The 19,994-nt window shown below is 50.7% G+C and overlaps 1 protein-coding gene across 2 annotated transcripts in view; it reads right to left on the bottom strand.

Annotated features, from left to right (window-relative positions):
* pcif1 (phosphorylated CTD interacting factor 1) overlaps positions 1 to 19,994 on the bottom strand; it is a 496,521-nt gene that overhangs the window by 355,883 nt on the left and 120,644 nt on the right. For both annotated transcript variants that reach the window (XR_005945091.1, XM_041204028.1), the window contains exons 4-5: positions 7,364 to 7,495; positions 3,859 to 4,073 (exon numbers count right to left, since the gene is read on the bottom strand). Coding sequence is in view for 1 of the 2 variants with exons in the window: in XM_041204028.1 (XP_041059962.1) it covers positions 3,859 to 4,073; positions 7,364 to 7,495 (347 nt within the window). In the remaining variant the exon portion in view is untranslated. The remainder of the gene's footprint in view (positions 1 to 3,858; positions 4,074 to 7,363; positions 7,496 to 19,994) is intronic.

The raw sequence follows: 19,994 nt of genomic DNA, 5'->3' as shown, positions 1-19,994 counted from the left end.
ACTCTGGTTTGGATATGTTCACTAATTCAACACCAGTTTGAATCTGATCACCAATTATCCGCCAGTTTGGATTTGGTCATTAATCCTACTCCAGTTTGGATTTGATCACTAATCCTGCTCCAGTTTGGATTTGATCACTAATCCTAGTCCGGTTTGAATTTGATCACTATTTCATACTGCAACTTGAATTTGATCATTAGTCCTACTGTAGTTGGAACTTGATCATTAATCCTACTCCAGTTTGAATTTGATCATTAATCCTACTCCAGTTTGAATTTGATCATTAATCCTACTCCAGTTTGGATTTGATCATTAATTCTACTCCAGTTTGGACTTGATCATTAATTCTATTCCAGTTTGAATTTGATCACTAATTCATACTGCCATTTGAATTTGATCATTCATCCTACTGCAGCTGGAACTTGATCATTAATCCTACTTCAGTTTGAATTTCAACATTAATCCTACTTGAATTTGGAATTGGTCACTAATTCTACTCCAGTTTGGATTTGCTCATTAATCCTACTCCAGTTTGGATTTGATCATTAATCCTACTGCAGTTTGGATTTGATCATTAATCCTACTCCAGTTTGAATTTGATCACTAATTCTACTCCAGTTTAGTTTTGATCATTAAAACTACTTCAGTTTGGATTTGATCACTAGTCCTACTCCAGTTTGGATTTGACCACCAGTCCTTCTCCAGTTTCGATTTGACCACTAGTCCTACTCCAGTTTGGATTTGATCATTAATCCTACTCCAGTTTGGATTTAATCGATAATCCTTTTCCAGCTTGAATTTGATCATTAATTCTACACCACTTTGTATTTGATCATTAAGCCTACTCCAGTTTGAATTTGATCACTAATTCTACTGCAGTTGGAATTTGATCATTAATCCTACTCCAATTTGAATTTCATCATTAATCCTACTTGAATTTGGATTTGGTCACTAATTCTACTCCAGTTTGGATTGGGTCATTAATTCGACTCCAGTTTGGATTTGATCAGTAATTCTACTCCAGTTTGGATTTGTTCATTAATCTTTCTCCAGTTTGGATTTGATCATTAAGCCTACTCCAGTTTGGATTTGATCATTAATCCTACTCCAGTTTGAATCTGATCGTTAATCCTACTCCAGTTTCGATTTGATCATTAATCCTATTCCAGTTCGAATTTGATCATTAATCCTACTCCAGTCTGGATTTGATCTTTAATCCTACTTGAGTTTGGATTTGGTCACTAATTCTACTCCAGTTTGGATTTTCTCATTAATTCGACTCCAGTTTGGATTTGATCATTAATCCTACTCCAGTTTGGATTTGATCATTAATCCTATTCCAGTTTGGATTTGATCATTAATCCTACTCCAGTTTGGATTTGATCATTAATCCTATTCCAGTTTGGATTTGATCATTAATCCTACTCCGGTTTGGATTGATCACTAATTCCTACTCCAGTTTGAATTTGATCACTAATGCTATTCCAGTTTGGATCTGATCACTGATTATACACCAGTTTGGATTTGCTCATTAATCCTACTCCAGTTTGGATTTGATCATTAATCCTACTCCAGTTTGAATTTGATCATTAATCCTACTCCAGTTTGAATTTGATCATTAATTCTACTCCAGTTTGAATTTGATCACTAATTCATACTGCCGTTTGAATTTGATCATTCATCCTACTGCAGCTGGAACTTGATCATTAATCCTACTTCAGTTTGAATTTCAACATTAATCCTACTTGAAGTTGGAATTGGTCACTAATTCTACTCCAGTTTGGATTTGGTCATTAATTCAACTCCAGCTGGATTTGATCAGAAATTCTACTCCAGTTTGGATTTGATCAGAAATTCTACTCCAGTTTGGATTTGCTCATTAATCCTACTCCAGTTTGGATTTGATCATTAATCCTACTGCAGTTTGGATTTGATCATTAATCCTACTCCAGTTTGAATTTGATCACTAATTCTACTCCAGTTTAGTTTTGATCATTAAACCTACTTCAGTTTGGATTTGATCACTAGTCCTACTCCAGTTTGGATTTAAGCACTAATTTTAATCCAGTTTCAATTTCTTCACTAATTCTACACCAGTTTGGATTTCATCACTAGTCCTACTCCAGTTTGGATTTGACCACCAGTCCTTCTCCAGTTTCGATTTCACCACTAGTCCTACTCCAGTTTGGATTTGATCATTAATCCTACTCCAGTTTGGATTTAATCGTTAATCCTACTCCAGTTTGAATTTGAGCATTAATTCTACTCCACGTTGTACTTGATCATTAAGCCTACTCCAGTTTGAATTTGATCACTAATTCTACTCTAGTTTAGAGTTGATCATTAATCCTACTCCAGTTTGGATTTGATGATTAATCCTATTCCAGTTCAGATTTGATCATTAATCCTAATCCAGTTTGAATTTGGTCATTAATCCTACTCCCGTCTGGATTTTATCATTAATTCTCCTCTAGTCTGGATTTGTTCACTAATCCTACTCCGGTTTGAATTTGATCACTAATCCTACTCCAGTTTGAATTTGATCATTAACCCTACTCCAGTCTGGCTTTTATTATTAATTCTACTCCAGTTTGGGTTAGTTCACTAATCCTACTCCAGTTTGAATTTGATTACTAATCCTACTCCAGTTTGTATTTGATTATTAATGATACTCCAGTTTGGATTGGATCACTAATTCTACTCCAGTTTGGATTTAATCACTTGGGTCTTATTCCAGTTTGGATTTCATCACTAGTCCTATTCCAGTTTGGATTTCATCACTAATTCTACTCCAGTTTGAATTTGATCACTCCAGTTTGGGTTTGATCACTAGTCCTACTCCACTTTGGATTTAGTCATTAGCTCTATTCCAGTTTGGATTTAATGACTAATTCTACCCAGTTTGGACTGCATCATTAATCCTACTCCAGTTTGCATTTGATCACTAATCAAATGTGAAATTGTTCACTTTGGCGGGAAGAATAAAAAAGCAGAGTATTACTTATATAGAGAACGACTGCCGAATTCCGAGGTGCAGAGTGATCTGGTTGTTCTTGTGCTTGGCTCACAAAATGTTAGTATGCCGGTACAACAAGTAATGTGAAAGGCTAAAGGAATGCTATCCTTTATTATGAGAGGGATTGAACATAAAAGTAAGGATGTTATGCTTCAGTTACACAGGGTATTGGTGAGACCACATCTCGAATACTGCATGCTATTTTGGTCTCCTTATTTAAGGAGGATGTAAATTCAATGGTGGTGGTTCAGAGGAGCCTTACTAGATTGATACCTGGAATGAGCTGGTTGTCTTATGAGGAAAGGCTAAACAGACTGGGCTCGTTTCCACTGGAGTTTAGAAGAGTGAGGGGTGATTTGATTGAAGTATACAAGATCCTGAATGCTCTCAACAAGGTGAATGTGGAAAGGATGTTTCCTCTTGTGGGTGTGTCCTGAAGTAGAAGGCACTGTTTTAAAATTAGGGGTTGACCTTTTAGGACAGAGATGAGGAGAAATTTTTTTCTCTCAGGGACTTGTGCGTATTTGGAACTCTCTGCCTCAGAATGTGGTGGAGGTGGAGTCATTGAATATTTTTAAGGCACAGATAGATAGATTCTTGTTAGGCAATGGATCAAAGGTTATCGGAGGTAAATGGGAACGTGGAACTCGAAACGACAATCAGATCGGCCATGATCTCATTGAGTGGTAGAGCAGGCTCGAGGGGCCGAATGGCCTACTTCTGCTCCTAATTTGAATGTTTGTATGAATATACTGCATATAATTTTGTGTGATAAATATAAAGATTAAAAGTCCCAGAGATTCGCACTCCCTGGCAGTCTGAATTTGACGATATGCACTTACGCTGTAGGACGGATAGGTGCAGCTGCAGGGATAGATGACAATGATGATGAGGAGGAGGATGCTGCTGCCACTGCTTGTGTTGATGTCGGTGCCGCCTGTTGCTTTTCTTCTGCTAAATTAGTTCCACTTGTTCGGGATACAGGTGTGCTAGGAGTGCCAACAGCAATGGGAGAAATAGGAATTATCGGAGTTGTGGGAGTTAATGGTGCAGTTGTCTGTAGGAAAATGAAAATAAAAATAATATTTTATGTCCAATCACAACATTCTGCAACAGTTAAGCCCAAGGAAAATTATTTGTATCCAGTAAACCTAACCAATGGCAGCATTTAGCTATAAGTTTGTAGAAACAACAGGTGAAATAGCACTGTAGCGTCAAACAGGTGAGAATGAATAAACAGACCATTTTATATCAAAGCCAGCAATTTTTTTTATTAGTTTCATTAATTTCACCTACAGCTAATGTTCTTGATAAGCTGCATGGTTGTGCAACCAGACAGGTACCTGGAAATGATAGATCATGTGCCTGAAAATAATTTAAAAGACTACACACGAAAGAAAACTGGCTGTGCACAACTAAATGTGAAAGGAAAATTGTCCCCAACCATTCTAATGAAGGCACAAGTTGAGAAAGGTGACAGGGGAAAGTCAGCAAACTTTATCGAGCAGTTAGCTCAACATCTGTTGTTAGGAAATTGTTAAAAGTCTATAGTCAAAGATAGTGTATTTGAAAACCATAAAATTTTTAGCTGGTTAGAGTGAACAAATGTTTAATAACATTTTCAGCTGAAAAGCAGACAAGATGCTCCCAACATCCCATGACCACCCAATTTTATCTTGCACCATAATACGTTTCATCATTTAAGCAATCCTGCTTTCTATCCTATCACAGGCTTTTGTTCTTTCTTCCCTCAACTTCAACCCTAAATCCCCATTCCCAGCCTTTTTTTTATTCATGGGATGTGGGTGTCGCTGGCCAGGCCAGCATTTAATGTCCATCTCTAATTGTTCGGAGGGCACTTAAGAATCAACCACATTGCTGTGGATCTGCAGTCACATGTAGGCCAGACCAGGTAAGGACGGCACATTTCTTTCCCTAAAGGACACTAGTGAACCAGATGGGGTTTTATGACAATCAATAATGGTTTCATTGTCATTGTTAGTCTTTTAATTCCAAATTGTTATTGAATTCAAATTCAACCATCTGCCGGGTCCCCAGAGACCCTGGGTCTCTGGTTACCAGTCCAGTAACAGTACCACTATGCCACCCAGTTCTGATGAAATGTTAACTTTCTCTTTCAACAAATGCTGCCTGACCCAGTGAGTTACCAGCATTTGCTGTTATTACATCATAACTTGAGGTTAAATTATTCGTTGTTCACACTGATCATAAAATTCCACTTACATTGTAGCACCGCCCCGCTTACAGGATCGACTGACCCCACGCTACCTATAACAACTGATATATAGCACAGCTTTAATGTAGTAAAATGCCCCAAAATTTGAAACGGAGCCACATAAGTAGATGTTAGGCCAAAATCTTGGTCAAAAATGTAGGTCTTAGGGATATCTTAAAGGAGGAAAGAGAAGTAGAGAGGTGAAAAGGTTTCAGAAGGGAATTTTGGAGCTGAGGTCCTTGGCAGCAGAAGGCGTGGCCACTAAGGGTGGAGCAACCAAAATTGGGGATGCTCAAGAGCCAGAACTGGAGAAAGGTAGTTATCACAGAGGGTTGTATGGTTGGAGGAGATTACAGAGGTAAGGAAGAATTTGAAAACAAGGATGACAATTTTTAAAAATTGAGATGTTGCTTAACCAGGAGCCTATGTAGGTCAGCAGGTACAGGGGTGATGAGTGAAGGGGACTTGGTGCAAGTTAGGAGATGAGCAGCAGAATTTTGAATGACCTCAAGTTTACAGAGGATGAAGGATGGGAGGTCGATCAGGAATAGTCAATCCTCGAGGTAACAAAGACATGGATGAGGAGTTGAACTGATGAGCTGAGACAGGGCATTAGGGGGAATTAAATATACAAACATTAAAAAAAATACAGCAAGAATTTACTGAAAAACCCTTAAAATCTCCAGGCAGACATAGCTGCTAAACATTTATTAAGAGTTGAAGATTACCAAATGAACATTGCACAACCTTGAGAGTCAGACTGGAGACAAAAGTATGATATAAATTAATCACATGGGGAAGGGGCAGATGGTTTTAGCTTAGATATGGAAAGATGAACAATGGACAAAGAGGGGGCTTTGATGAAACACAAACAGTCTTGAGTTGTAAGAACTAAATTTCTTTGGGTAGATGTTTTAATTCTGATTGGATAATATAATTATGTATACATCCTTTAGAAGAATTGATTGGCAAAATCACATGTTTATGTACTCAATAGGATAGAGTTAGTATGGAACTGGTGTGTCGGCTACCAATTAGACGTATTCAAATGTACTCAAATGTGTTATGATAAGAAAAGATATAAAAATAGTGAAATGTAATCAATCGGAGCTGGGTCTTCATTCTTAGGAATGATTGCGGCTCCCTTGCATATGCTTGAATAAAACCGGTTAAAAGGAAGCCTGAGTCTCTGTGGTCGTTGCGGGATCGGAGAGTGTAACATCTCCTCTTCACAGATGATATTACTGAGGTGGCAATAGGCAGTCTTAGAGTTGGCATGGATATGTGGTCAGTGGCTCATCTCAGGATCAAAAGATTGCAAACAGAATGATTCAGCCTTATACAGCTGTCAAGGAGAGGGAAGCGAGGGACCAATGACAATGGCTTCAGTCTTCAGATATTTAGTTGGGAGAAAATTTCAGTCCACCCAGTATTGGGTGCTGACAGAAGTCTGACAATTTTGACACAATGAAAGAGTCAAGAAAGTTGTGGTGATGAAGTGTTCTGGCTATCCACAACATACATATGGAAACTGACATTATGATCTCTGATAATGCAGATGAGAACTAGAATAGATCCAAGAATAGACAGGATGCTTAAAAAGATGTACTAGAATGGTGCAAGGGACGAGGGACTTCAGTTATATGGAGAGGCTGGAGAAGTTCGGTTTGAACAGAGGCAAAAGAGCCACAGATGACATGAAGAAATTCATTTATATGCAGCTAGTTATGATCGAGAATGTACTGCCTGATAGGGTGGTGGGATCAAATTCAATTAATGCTTTCAGAGAACTGGATAAATAAGTTGGAAAATTTCCAGGACTATGGTGAAAAAGCAGGGGAGTGGGACGAACAGGATAGTTCTGCCAAAGAGCAGACATAGGCACAATAGTGCAAATCACCTCCTTATAAGCTGCAAATTTACATAATTCTATATTCTAACACCATCCCATTTATATTACAACAAAAACTCATGTACATGGCAGTTCTGTTGTTGAATTCTAGATTGCCAAAGTAAAGGGGGCATAAAATGTTCATTGACAGATACATAGATCTGAGAGAATGCAACGTTTTCTTTTTGCAGGCCACATTAAAACATCAGGTAAAACGTACTCGGGGTTTTTTGAAGCTATTCGAAGATTGCTGCTGGGTATCCTCAGAATGTCGTCGTTTCCGTTGTCCACTATCAGCTGCTGAATCTCCATCACCTGTCTCCACAGTTGCATTTAAGCCAAGAGGATCAGACTACAAGAGAAACAAAATACTAGTTATATTACGTGAATAGATAATAAAGATTTTTCCATCAAATCTTTAGTGCTGCCACAATGTGTATTAAACTTTTAACATTTTGAAAAACTTTGAATTTCCTATGCTGTACCCTCTCTGTCAGCAGTTCCCAAACTGTGGGTCACGACACAAACTGGGGTTACAGAAACGACGACTGGGTTCTCTTTCCTCCGAGAATGCACCGCACACCAAGGCCCAGGAAGCGCCCACCCTAACCTTGAACCGTCTCAGGAATGCTTTTCCCCTTCTACAGGTCATTTAAAAATCTTGACTGCAGTCCTGCAGCCAAACGTTGACTAGGACTGCCGGATCTGTGCACGTCCCCGCTGCCCACCATCAGTTGGTTGATGCATCTGTGTGGGTGTAGGGGGTGAGGGAAGAGTGGATCATTACAGTGTGTGTACGTTGCGGGGGGGGGAGGCGCAGGGGAGAGGAGAGGGACCGGTCACAGTATGTCCGAGAGAGGAGAGGGACTGGTCACAGTGTGTCCGAGAGAGGAGGGGGACTGGTCACAGTGTGTCCGGGAGAGGAGAGGGACTGGTCACAGTGTGTCCGGGAGAGGAGAGGGACTGATCACAGTGTGTTCGGGAGAGGAGAGTGGCTGGTCAGTGTGTCCGGGAGAGAAGAGGGGCTGGTCACAGTGTGTCCGGGAGAGGAGAGGGACTGGTCACAGTGTGTCCCGGAGAGGAGAGGGACTGGTCACAGTGTGTCCCGGAAGAGAGGGACGGATCAAAGTGTATCCAGGAGGGGAGAGGGACTGAACACAGTGGATCCGGGAAGGGAGAGAGACAAATCACAGTGTGTCCGAGAGGAGAGGGACTGATCACAGTGTGTCCGAGCAGGGAGAGGGACTGATCACAATATCTCCGGGAAAGAGAGGGACAGATCACAGTGTGTCTGGGCCGGGGGACGGACAGATCAGTGTGACCAAGAGGAGGGGAACTGATCATAGTGTGTCCGGGACGGGAGAGGGACTGATCACAGTGTGTCCGGGAAGCAAGAAGGACTGATCATATTGTGTACAGGAGGGGAGAGGGACTAATCACAGGCGATTCCAGTATGTGGGCATGGGGGGGAGGGGCTGATTAAAGTGTGTCCATGGGAGGGAGGTATGGAGGGGCTGATTACACTGTGTCTGCGGTGGGGAGGGGGGCTGATTGCAGTGTGTTCGTTGGGGAGGACAGTTGAGGAGGCGATTACAGTGTGCACGCGTGGGGGGAGGTGTTGATTAAAATGCACGCGTCGGGGACAGGGGCTACTTCGTATGTGTGCGTGCGGGGGGATAGGGGCTGATAACAATGTGTGTGTGGGGGGAGAGGGACTGATCACAGTGTGTCCGGGAAAGGAGATGGACTGATCACAGTGTGTCCGGGAGGGAAGGGGGACGGATCACGGTGGGTCCGGGAGGGGAGGGGGACTGATCACAGTGCGTCCGGGAGGTGTTGGGACTGATCATAGTGTGTCCGGGAGGTGAGAGCGACTAATCATAGTGTGTCCGGGAGGAGAGGGGGACTGATCATAGTGTGTCCGGGAGGGGAGAGGGATAGTGCACAGTGTGTCCAGGAGGGGAGAGGGACTGATCACGGTGTGTCCGGGAGGGGAGGGGGACTGATAACAGTGTGTCCCGGAGGGAAGGGGAACTGAACACGGTGGGTCCAGGAGGGGAGGGGGACTGATCACAGTGCATCCGGGAGGGGTTGGGACTGATAATAGTGCGTCCGGGAGGTGAGAGCGACTGATCATAGTATGTCCGCGAGGGGAGGGGTACTGATCACAGTGTGTCCGGGAGGGGAGAGGGATAGTGCACAGTGTGTCCAGTAGGGGAGAGGGACTGATCACAGTGTGTCTGGGAGAGGAGAGGGACTGATCACAGTGAATCCGGGAAGGGAGAGGGACCGATCACAGTGTATCCGGGAAGGGAGAGGGACCAATGACAGTGTGTCTGGGTGGAGGGGGAATGATCACAGTGTGTACGGGAGGGGAGGGGGACTGATCACAGTGTGTCCGGGAGGGGAGAGGGATTGATCACGCTGTGTCCAGGAGGGGAGAGGGACTGATCACAGTGTTTCCAGGAAGAGAGGGACTGATCACAGTGTGAGTGAGAGGGCAGGGGAACTCATCACAGTGTTTCCGGGACAGGAGGGGGACTGATCACAGTGTGTCCGGGAGGAGAGGGACTGATCACAGTGTGTCCGAGCAGGGAGGGGGACTGATCACAATATCTCCGGGAAAGAGAGGGACAGATCACAGTGTGTCTGGGACGGGAGAGGGACAGATCAGTGTGATCAGGAGGAGGGGAACTGATCATATTGTGTTCTAGAAGGGAGAGGAACTAATCACAGGCGATTCCAGTATGTGGGCATGGGGGGGAGGGACTGATTACAGTGTGTCCATGGGAGGGGGGTATAGAGAGGCTGATTACACTGTGTCTGCGGTGGGGAGAGGGGCTGATTGCAGTGTGTTTGTTGGGGAGGAGGGTTGAGGAGGCGATTACAGTGTGCACGCGTGGGGGGAGGGGTTGATTAAAATGCACGCGTCGGGGACAGGGGCTACTTCGTATGTGTGAGTGCGGGGGGGGATAGGGGCTGATTACATTGCGTGTGCTGGGGAAAAGGGGCTGATAATGTGTGTGTGGGGGGAGAGGGACTGATCACAGTGTTTCCAGGAGGGGAGATGGACTGATCACAGTGTATCTGGGAAAGGAGATGGACAGATCACAGTGTGTCCGGGAGGGGAGGGGGACTGATCACAGTGCGTCCGGGAGGGGTTGGGATTGATCATAGTGCGTCCGGGAGGTGAGAGCGACTGATCACAGTGTGTCCAGGAGGGGAGAGGGACTGATCACAGTGTGTCCGGGAGGGGAGAGGGATAGTGCACAGTGTGTCCAGTAGAGGAGAGGGACTGATCACAATGTATCCGGGAAGGGAGAGGAACTAACGACAGTGTCCGGGAGGAGAGGGACAATCACAGTGTGTCCGGGTAGAGGGGGAATAATCACAGTGTGTCCGGGAGGGGAGGGGGACTGATCACAGTGTGTCCGGGAGAGGAGAGGGACTGATCACAGTGTCTCCGGGAGGAGAGAGGGACAGTTCACATTGTGTCCAGGAGTGGAGGGGAACTGATCACAGTGTATCCGGGAGGGGTGGGACTGATTACAGTGTGTGTGCAGGGTGGGAGAGGGACTGATTACAGTGTGTCCGGGAAGAGAGAGACAGATCACAGTGTGTCCAGGAGGGGAGAGGGACAGATCACAGTGTGTCCAGGAGGGGAGAGAGACAGATCACAGGGTGTCCAGGAGTGGAGAGGGACAGATCACAGTGTGTCCAGGAGGGAGAGGGACAGATCACAGTGTGTCCATGGGATGGGGGCACAGAGGGGCTGATTACACTGTGTGTGCTGGAGGTGGGGTGGGACGCAAGGGGTTGATTGCAGTGTGTTCGTTGGGGAGGAAGGTTGAGGAGCTGATTACAGTGTGGGCGCACGTGGGGAGTGGTTGATTACAATGCGCGCGTCAGGGAAAGGGGCAACTTTGTATGTGTGCGTGCAGGGGGATATGGGCTGATTACAGTGCGTGAGCTGGGGAAGAGGGGCTGATACAATGTGTGTGTGGGGGGAGAGGGGCTGATTACAGTGCGTGAGTGAGGGAAGAGGGGCTGATACAATGTGTGTGGGGGGGGAGAGGGGTTGATTACAGTGTGTCCGGGAGGAGAGGGACAGATCACAGTTTATTCCGGAAGGGAGAGTAACAGATCATAGTGTGTCTGGGTTCAGGGGAATAGATCAGAGTGTGTCCGGGAGGCGGGGGACAGATCACAGTGTATCCGGGAGGGGTGGGACTGATTACAGTGTATGTGCAGGGTGGGAGAGCGACTGATTGCAGTGTGTCCGGGAGGAGAGGGCCAGATCATAGCGAATCCAGGTGGGGAGAGGAACTGATCACAGTGTGTCGGGGAGGGGAAAGGGTCAGTGTGTTCGTTGGGGATGGGGGTTGAGGAATCAATTACAGTGTGCACATGTGGGAAGAGGCTGATTACAGTGTGTCCCTGGGAGGGGGATATAAAGGGGCTGATTACACTGTGTGCAGTGGGGAGAGGGGTTGATTGCAGCGTGTTCGTTGGGGAGGAGGGTTGAGGAGCCGATTGCAGTGTGCGCGCATGTGGGAAGGGGTTGATTACAATGCGCGCATCAGGGAAAGGGGCTACTTCATATGTGTGCGTGCAGGGGATAGAGGCTGATTACATTGTTTGCGGGGGGGGGGGAAGTGGGGTTGATTACAGCGTGTGTGTGGGGGGAGAGGGGCTGATTACAGTGTGTGTGCGGTGTGGGAGAGGGACTGATCATAGCGTGTCCGGGAGGGGAGGGGGACTGATCACAGTGTGTCCGGGAGGAGGGAGACTGATCACAGTGTGTCCGAGAGGGGAGAGGGACAGATCACATTGTGTCCGGGAGAGGAAAGGGACTGAGCACAGTGTGATCTGTCCCTCTCCCCTCCCGGACACACTGTGATCAGTCCCTCTCCTCTCCTGGACACACCGTGATCAGTCCCTCTCCTCTCCTGGACACGCTGTGATCAGTCCCCCTCCTGTTTCCAGGCGGGGAGGGGGACTGATCAGCGTGCGTCCGGGAGGGGAGAAGGACAGATCACACTGTGACACCCCTCTCCCTTCCCGGACACACTGTGATCAATCCCTCTCCCCTCCTGGATACACTGTGATCAGTCCTTCTCCCCTCCTGGACACACTGTAATCAGTCCCTCTCCCCCCAGCACACACAGTGTAATCAGCCCCACTATACCCCCCTCCCATGGACACACTGTAATCAACCCATCCCCCATGCTCACATACTGTAATCGGCTCCTCAATTCCCCTCCCGAATGAACACACTGCACCTCTCCCCTCTCGGACACACTGTAATCAGTCTCCCTCCTCCCGGAAACGCTGTGATCTGTTCCCCCGAACCCAGACACACTATGATATGTTCCTCTCCCCTCCCGGACACACTGTGATCTGTCCCTCTCCCCTTCCGGATACACTGTGATCAGTCCCCCTCCACCCGGACACACTGTGATCTGTCCCTCTACTCCCAGATACACTGTGGTCAGTCCCCCTCCTCCCGCACACACTGTGATCAGTCCCCCTCCTCCCGCACACACTGTGATCAGTCCCTCTCCCCTCCCGGACACACTATGAGCTGTCCCACTCCTCCCGCACACAGTGTGATCAGTACCTCACTCTTCGGAGACAAACTTTGATCATTCCCTCTCCCTTCCCAGAAACAATGTGATCAGTCCCTCCCCCCTCCTGGACGCATGCTGATCAGTCCCCCTCCCCGCCTGGAAACAGGAGGGGGACTGATCACAGCGTGTCCAGGAGAGGAGAGGGACTGATCACAGTGTGTCGGCGAGGGGAGAGGGACTGATCACAGTGTGTCAGGGAGAGGAGAGGGACTGATCACAGTGTGTCTGGGAGAGGAGAGGGTCTGATCACAGTGTGTCCAGGAGAACAGAGGGACTGATCACTGTGTGTCCGGGAAAGGAGATGGACTGAACAGTGCGTCCAGGAGAGGAGAGGGACTGATCACAGTGTGTCCGGGAGGGAAGAGGGACTGATCACATTGTTTCCAGAAAGGGAGGGACTGATCACAGTGTGAGTGAGAGGGGAGGAGGACTCATCACAGTGTTTCCGAGACGGGAGCGGGACTGATCACAGTGTGTCCGGGAGGAGAGGGCCAGATCACAGTGTGTCCAGGAGGGGAGAGGGACTGATCACAGTGTATCCGGGAGGGGTGGGACTGATTACAGTGTGTCCAGGAGGAGAGAGACAGATCACAGTGTGTCCAGGAGGAGAGAGACAGATCACAGTGTGTCCAGGAGGGGAGAAGGACAGATCACAGTGTGTCCAGGAGGGGAGGGAGACAGATCACAGGGTGTCCAGGAGTGGAGAGGGACAGATCACAGTGTGTCCAGGAGGGAGAGGGACAGATCACAGTGTGTCCATGGGATGGGGGCATAGAGGGGCTGATTACACTGTGTGTGCTGGGGGGCGGGGGGGGGGACGCAAGGGGTTGATTGCAGTGTGTTCGTTGGGGAGGAAGGTTGAGGAGCCGATTACAGTGTGTGCGCTTGTGGGGAGTGGTTGATTACAATGCGCGCGTCAGGGAAAGGGGCAACTTTGTATGTATGCGTGTAGGGGGATATGGGCTGATTACAGTGCATGAGCTGGGGAAGAGGGGCTGATACAATGTGTGTGTGGGGGGAGAGGGGCTGATTACAGTGTGTCGGGGAGGGGAGAGGGTCAGTGTGTTCGTTGAGGATGGGGGTTGAGGAATCGATTATAGTATGTGCACATGTGGGGAGAGGCTGATTACAGTGTGTCCCTGGGAGGGGGATATAGAGGGGCTAATTACACTGTGTGCAGCGGGGAGAGGGGTTGATTGCAGTGTGTTCGTTGGAGAGGAGGGTTGAGGAGCCGATTACAGTGAGTGCACAGACTGATCATAGTGTGATCTGTCCCTCTCCCCTCCCGGACATACCGTGATCAGTCCCTCTCCCCCCCACCGGACACACTCTAATCAGTACCCCGCCTCCCGGACACACTGTGATCTATCCCTCTTCCCTCCCGGACACACTGTGATCTATCCCTCTTCCCTCCCAGACACACTGTGATCAGTCCCTCTTCCTTCCCGAACACACTGTGATCAGTCCCTCTTCCTTCTGGGACACCCTGAGATCAGTCCCCCTCCCCTCCTGGACACACTGTGATCAGTCCCTCTTCCTTCTGGGACACCCTGAGATCAGTCCCCCTCCCCTCCTGGACACACTGTGATCAGTCCCTCTCCCCTCCCGGACACATTATGAGCTGAGGGACAGATCACAGTGTTTCTGGGAAGAGTGAGGGACTGATCACACTGTTTGCAGGAGGAGAGGGACAGAACATTGAGTGTCTAGGAGGGGAGAGGGACTGATCACAGTGTGTCCGGGAGGGGAGAGGGCCTGATCACAGTGTGTGTGCGGGGTGGGAGAGGGACTGATCACAGTGTGTCCGGGAGGAGAGGGACTGATCACAGTGTGTCCGGGAGGGGTGAGGGATTTATCATAGTGTGTCCGGGAGGGGAGAGTGACAGATCACATTGTGTCCGGGAGGGGAGGGGGACAGATCGCAGTGTGTCCGAGAAGGGACCAGGACTGATCACGGTGTGTCCGGGAGGGGAGAGGCACAGATCACAGTGTGTCGAGGAGGGAAGAGTGACAGATCACAATGTGTCTGGGAGGGGAGAGGGATTGATCTCAGTGTGTCCGGGATGGGAGCGGGACTGATCACAGTGTGTACAGGAGGGGAGAGGGACTGATTACAGTGTGACCGGGGTGGGCTGGGGGAGAGCGAAGATCACAGTGTGTCCGGGAGGGGAGAGGGTCAGATCGCAGTGTGTCCGGGAGGAGAGAGGGATTGATCACAGTGTGTCCGGGAGGAGAGAGGGACTGATCACAGTGTCTCTGGGAATGGAGAGATACTGATCACAGTGTGTCCAGGAGTGGAGAGGGGCAGATCACAATGTGTCCGGGAGAGGAGGGGGACTGATCACCGTGTGTCCGGGAGGTGAGGGACTGACCACAGTGTGTCCGGGAGGGGGGGGAACTGATCACAGTGTGTCCGGGAAGGGAGAGGGACAGATCACAATTTGTCTGGGAAGGGAGAGGGACTGATCACAGTGTGTCCGGGAGGGGAGGTGGACTGATCACAGTGTGTCCCGGAGGGGAGAGGGACTGATCACCGTGTGTCCGGGAGGGAAGAGGGAGAGATCACAGTGTGTCCGGGTGGAGGGGGAACTGATCACAGTGTGTCCGGGAAGGGAGAGGGACAGATCACAATTTGTCTGGGAAGGGAGAGGGACGGATCACAGTGTGTCCGGGAGAGGAGGTGGACTGATCACAGTGTGTCGGGGAGGGGAGAGGGACTGATCACCGTGTGTCGGGGAGGGGAGAGGGACTGACCACAGTGCATCCGGGAGGAGAGAGACAGATCAAAGCGAGTCCGGGTGCGGGGGTGCTGATCACAGTGTGTCCGGGTGGAGGGGAACAGATCACAGTGTGTCCGGGAGGGAGGGGGTCTGAACACAGTGTGTCCGCGAGGAGAGAGGGACTGATCACAGTGTGTCCGGGAGGGGAGGGGGACAGATCACAGTGTGTCCGGGAAGGGAGAGGGACAGATCACAATTTGTCTGGGAAGGGAGAGGGACAGATCACAGTGTGTCCGGGAGGGGAGGTGGACTGATCACAGTGTGTCCCGGAGGGGAGAGGGACTGATCACCGTGTGTCCAGGAGGAGAGAGGGACTGATCACAATGTGTCCGGGAGGGGAGGTGGACTGATCACAGTGTGTCCCGGAGGGGAGAGGGACTGATCACCGTGTGTCCAGGAGGGGAGAGGGACAGATCACAGTGTGTCCGGGTGGAGGGGGACTGATCACAGTGTGTCCCAGAGGGGAGAGGGACTGATCACAATTTGTCTGGGAAGGGAGAGGGACTGATCACAGTGTGTCCGGGAGGGGAGAGGGACTGATCACAGTGTGTCGAGGAGGGAAGAGTGACAGATCACAATGTGTCTGGGAGGGTAGAGGGATTGATCTCAGTGTGTCCGGGATGGGAGCGGGACTGATCACAGTGTGTACAGGAGGGGAGAGGGACTGATTACAGTGTGACAGGGGTGGGCTGGGGAGAGCGACAGGTCACAGTGTGTCCGGGAGGGGAGAGGGTCAGATCGCAGTGTGTCCGGGAGGAGAGAGGGATTGGTCCCATTGTGTCCGGGAGGAGAGAGGGATTGATCACAGTGTGTCTGGGAATGGAGAGATACTGATCACAGTGTGTCCAGGAGTGGAGAGGGGCAGATCACAATGTGTCCGGGAGGGGAGCGGGACTGATCACAATGTGTCCGGGAGGGGAGAGGGACTGATCACAATGTGTCCGGGAGGGGAGAGGGACTGATCACAATGTGTCCGGGAGGGGAGAGGGACTGATCACAATGTGTCCGGGAAGGGAGGGGGACTGATCACTGTGTATCCGGGAGGTGAGGGACTGACCACAGTGTGTCCGGGAGGAGAGAGACAGATCAAAGCGAGTCCGGGTGGGCGGGTGCTGATCACAGTGTGTCCGGGTGGAGGGGGTCTGATCACAGTGGGTCCAGGAGGGGAGAGGGACTGATCAGAGTGTGTCCAGGTGGAGGGGGACTGATCACAGTGTGTCGGGGAGGGGAGAGGGACTGACCACAGTGTGTCCGGGAGGAGAGAGACAGATCAAAGCGAGTCCGGGTGCGGGGGTGCTGATCACAGTGTGTGAGGGTGGAGGGGAACAGATCACAGTGTGTCCGGGTGGAGGGGGACTGATCACAGTGTGTCCAGGAGGTGGGAAGGATTGATCACAGTGTGTCCAGGATTGGAGGGTGACTGATCGCAGTGGGTCCGGGAGGTGGGAGGGACTGATCACAGTGTGTCAGGGAAGGGAGGGGGACTGATAACTGTCCCGGAGAGGAGAGGGAATGATCATCCGTGTCCGGGTGGGGAGGGGGTCTGATCACAGCGTGTCCGGGAAAGGAGAGGGACTGATCACAGTGTGTCCGGGTGGAGGGGGACTGATCATCGCGTATCCGGGTGGAGGGGGAACTGATCACAGTGTGTCCAGGAGTGGGGAGGGACTGATCACAGTGTGTCCAGGAGGGGAGGTCGACTGATCACAGTGTGCACGGGAGGGGAGAAAGACAGATCACAATGTGTCCGGGAAGGGAAAGGGACTGATCACAATTTCTCTGGGAAGGGAGAGGGACTGATCACAGTGCGTCCAAGAGGGGAGTGGGACTGATCACAGTGTGTCCAGGAGGGGAGGTGGACTGATCACTGTGCGTCAGGGAGGAGAGGGACTGATCACAGTGTGTCCGGGAGGAGAGGGACAGATCACAGCGAGTCCAGGAGGGGAGAGGGACTGATCACAGTTTGTCTGGGAAGGGAGAGGGACGGATCACAGTGTGTTCAGGAGGGGAGGGGGACTGATCACTGTGTGTCCGGGAGGAGAGGGACTGATCACAGCGAGTCCGGGAGGGGAGAGGGACTGATCACAGTTTGTCCGGGAGAGGAGAGGGACATTCCACAGTGTGTCCAGGAAGGGAGAGGAACAGATCACAGTGTGTCCGGGTGGAGGGGGAACTGATCACAGTGTGTCCGGGAGGAGGGAGGGTCTAATCACAGTGTGTCTGGGAGGGGAGGTGGACTGATCACAGTGTGTTCGGGAGGGGAGGGGGACTGATCACAGTGTGTCCGGATGGAGGGGGAACTGATCACAGTGTGTCCGGGAGGGGGGAAGGTCTGATCACAGTGTGTCTGGGAGGGGAGGTGGACTGATCACAGTGTGTCCGGGAGGGGAGAGGGACTGATCACAGTGTGTCGGGGAGGGGAGAGGGACTGACCACAGTGCATCCGGGAGGAGAGAGACAGATCAAAGCGAGTCCGGGTGCGGGGGTGCTGATCACAGTGTGTCCGGGTGGAGGGGAACAGATCACAGTGTGTCCGGGAGGGAGGGGGTCTGAACACAGTGTGTCCGCGAGGAGAGAGGGACTGATCACAGTGTGTCCGGGAGGGGAGGGGGACAGATCACAGTGTGTCCGGGAAGGGAGAGGGACAGATCACAATTTGTCTGGGAAGGGAGAGGGACAGATCACAGTGTGTCCGGGAGGGGAGGTGGACTGATCACAGTGTGTCCCGGAGGGGAGAGGGACTGATCACCGTGTGTCCAGGAGGAGAGAGGGACTGATCACAGTGTGTCCGGGAGGGGAGGTGGACTGATCACAGTGTGTCCCGGAGGGGAGAGGGACTGATCACCGTGTGTCCAGGAGGGGAGAGGGACAGATCACAGTGTGTCCGGGTGGAGGGGGACTGATCACAGTGTGTCCCAGAGGGGAGAGGGACTGATCGCAGTGTGTCGGGGAGGGGAAAGGGACTGATCACTGTGTATCCGGGAGGTGAAGGACTGACCACAGTGTGTCGGGGAGGGGAGAGACAGATCAAAGCGAGTCCGGGTGGGGGGTGCTGATCACAGTGTGTCCGGGTGGAGGGGAACAGATCACAGTGAGTCCAGGTGGAGGGGGATTGATCACAGAGTGTCCGGGAGGAGAAAGGGACTGATCACAGTGTGTCCGGGAGGGGAGGTGGACTGATCACAGTGTGTCCGGGAGGGGAGGGGGACAGATCACAGTGTGTCCGGGTGGAGGGGGATTGATCACAGTGTGTCCGGGAGAATGGAGGGTCTGATCACAATGTGTCCGGGAGGGAAGGTGGACTGATCACAGTGTGTCCGGGAGGGGAGGGGGACAGATCACAGTGTGTCCGGGTGGAGGGGGATTGATCACAGTGTGTCCGGGAGAATGGAGGGTCTGATCACAATGTGTCCGGGAGGGAAGGTGGACAGATCACAGTGTGTCCGGGTGGAGGGGGAACTGATCACAGTGTGTCCGGGAAGGGAGAGGGACTGATCACAATTTGTCTGGGAAGGGAGAGGGACTGATCACAGTGTGTCCGGGAGGGGAGAGGGACTGATCACAGTGTGTCGAGGAGGGAAGAGTGACAGATCACAATGTGTCTGGGAGGGTAGAGGGATTGATCTCAGTGTGTCCGGGATGGGAGCGGGACTGATCACAGTGTGTACAGGAGGGGAGAGGGACTGATTACAGTGTGACAGGGGTGGGCTGGGGAGAGCGACAGGTCACAGTGTGTCCGGGAGGGGAGAGGGTCAGATCGCAGTGTGTCCGGGAGGAGAGAGGGATTGGTCCCATTGTGTCCGGGAGGAGAGAGGGATTGATCACAGTGTGTCTGGGAATGGAGAGATACTGATCACAGTGTGTCCAGGAGTGGAGAGGGGCAGATCACAATGTGTCCGGGAGGGGAGCGGGACTGATCACAATGTGTCCGGGAGGGGAGAGGGACTGATCACAGTGTGTCCGGGAGGGGAGAGGGACTGATCACAATGTGTCCGGGAAGGGAGGGGGACTGATCACTGTGTATCCGGGAGGTGAGGGACTGACCACAGTGTGTCCGGGAGGAGAGAGACAGATCAAAGCGAGTCCGGGTGGGGGGGTGCTGATCACAGTGTGTCCGGAAGGAGGGGGTCTGATCACAGTGGGTCCAGGAGGGGAGAGGGACTGATCAGAGTGTGTCCAGGTGGAGGGGGATTGATCACAGTGTGTCGGGGAGGGGAGAGGGACTGACCACAGTGTGTCCGGGAGGAGAGAGACAGATCAAAGCGAGTCCGGGTGCGGGGGTGCTGATCACAGTGTGTGAGGGTGGAGGGGAACAGATCACAGTGTGTCCGGGTGGAGGGGGACTGATCACAGTGTGTCCAGGAGGTGGGAAGGATTGATCACAGTGTGTCCAGGATTGGAGGGTGACTGATCGCAGTGGGTCCGGGAGGTGGGAGGGACT

The sequence above is a fragment of the Carcharodon carcharias genome, chromosome 14 (genome assembly GCF_017639515.1).
Source record: "Carcharodon carcharias isolate sCarCar2 chromosome 14, sCarCar2.pri, whole genome shotgun sequence".
Taxonomy (NCBI): Eukaryota; Metazoa; Chordata; class Chondrichthyes; order Lamniformes; family Lamnidae; genus Carcharodon; species Carcharodon carcharias.
Note: the sequence above shows the minus strand (reverse complement) of the source record. Positions and strands in the feature narration are given on the sequence as shown.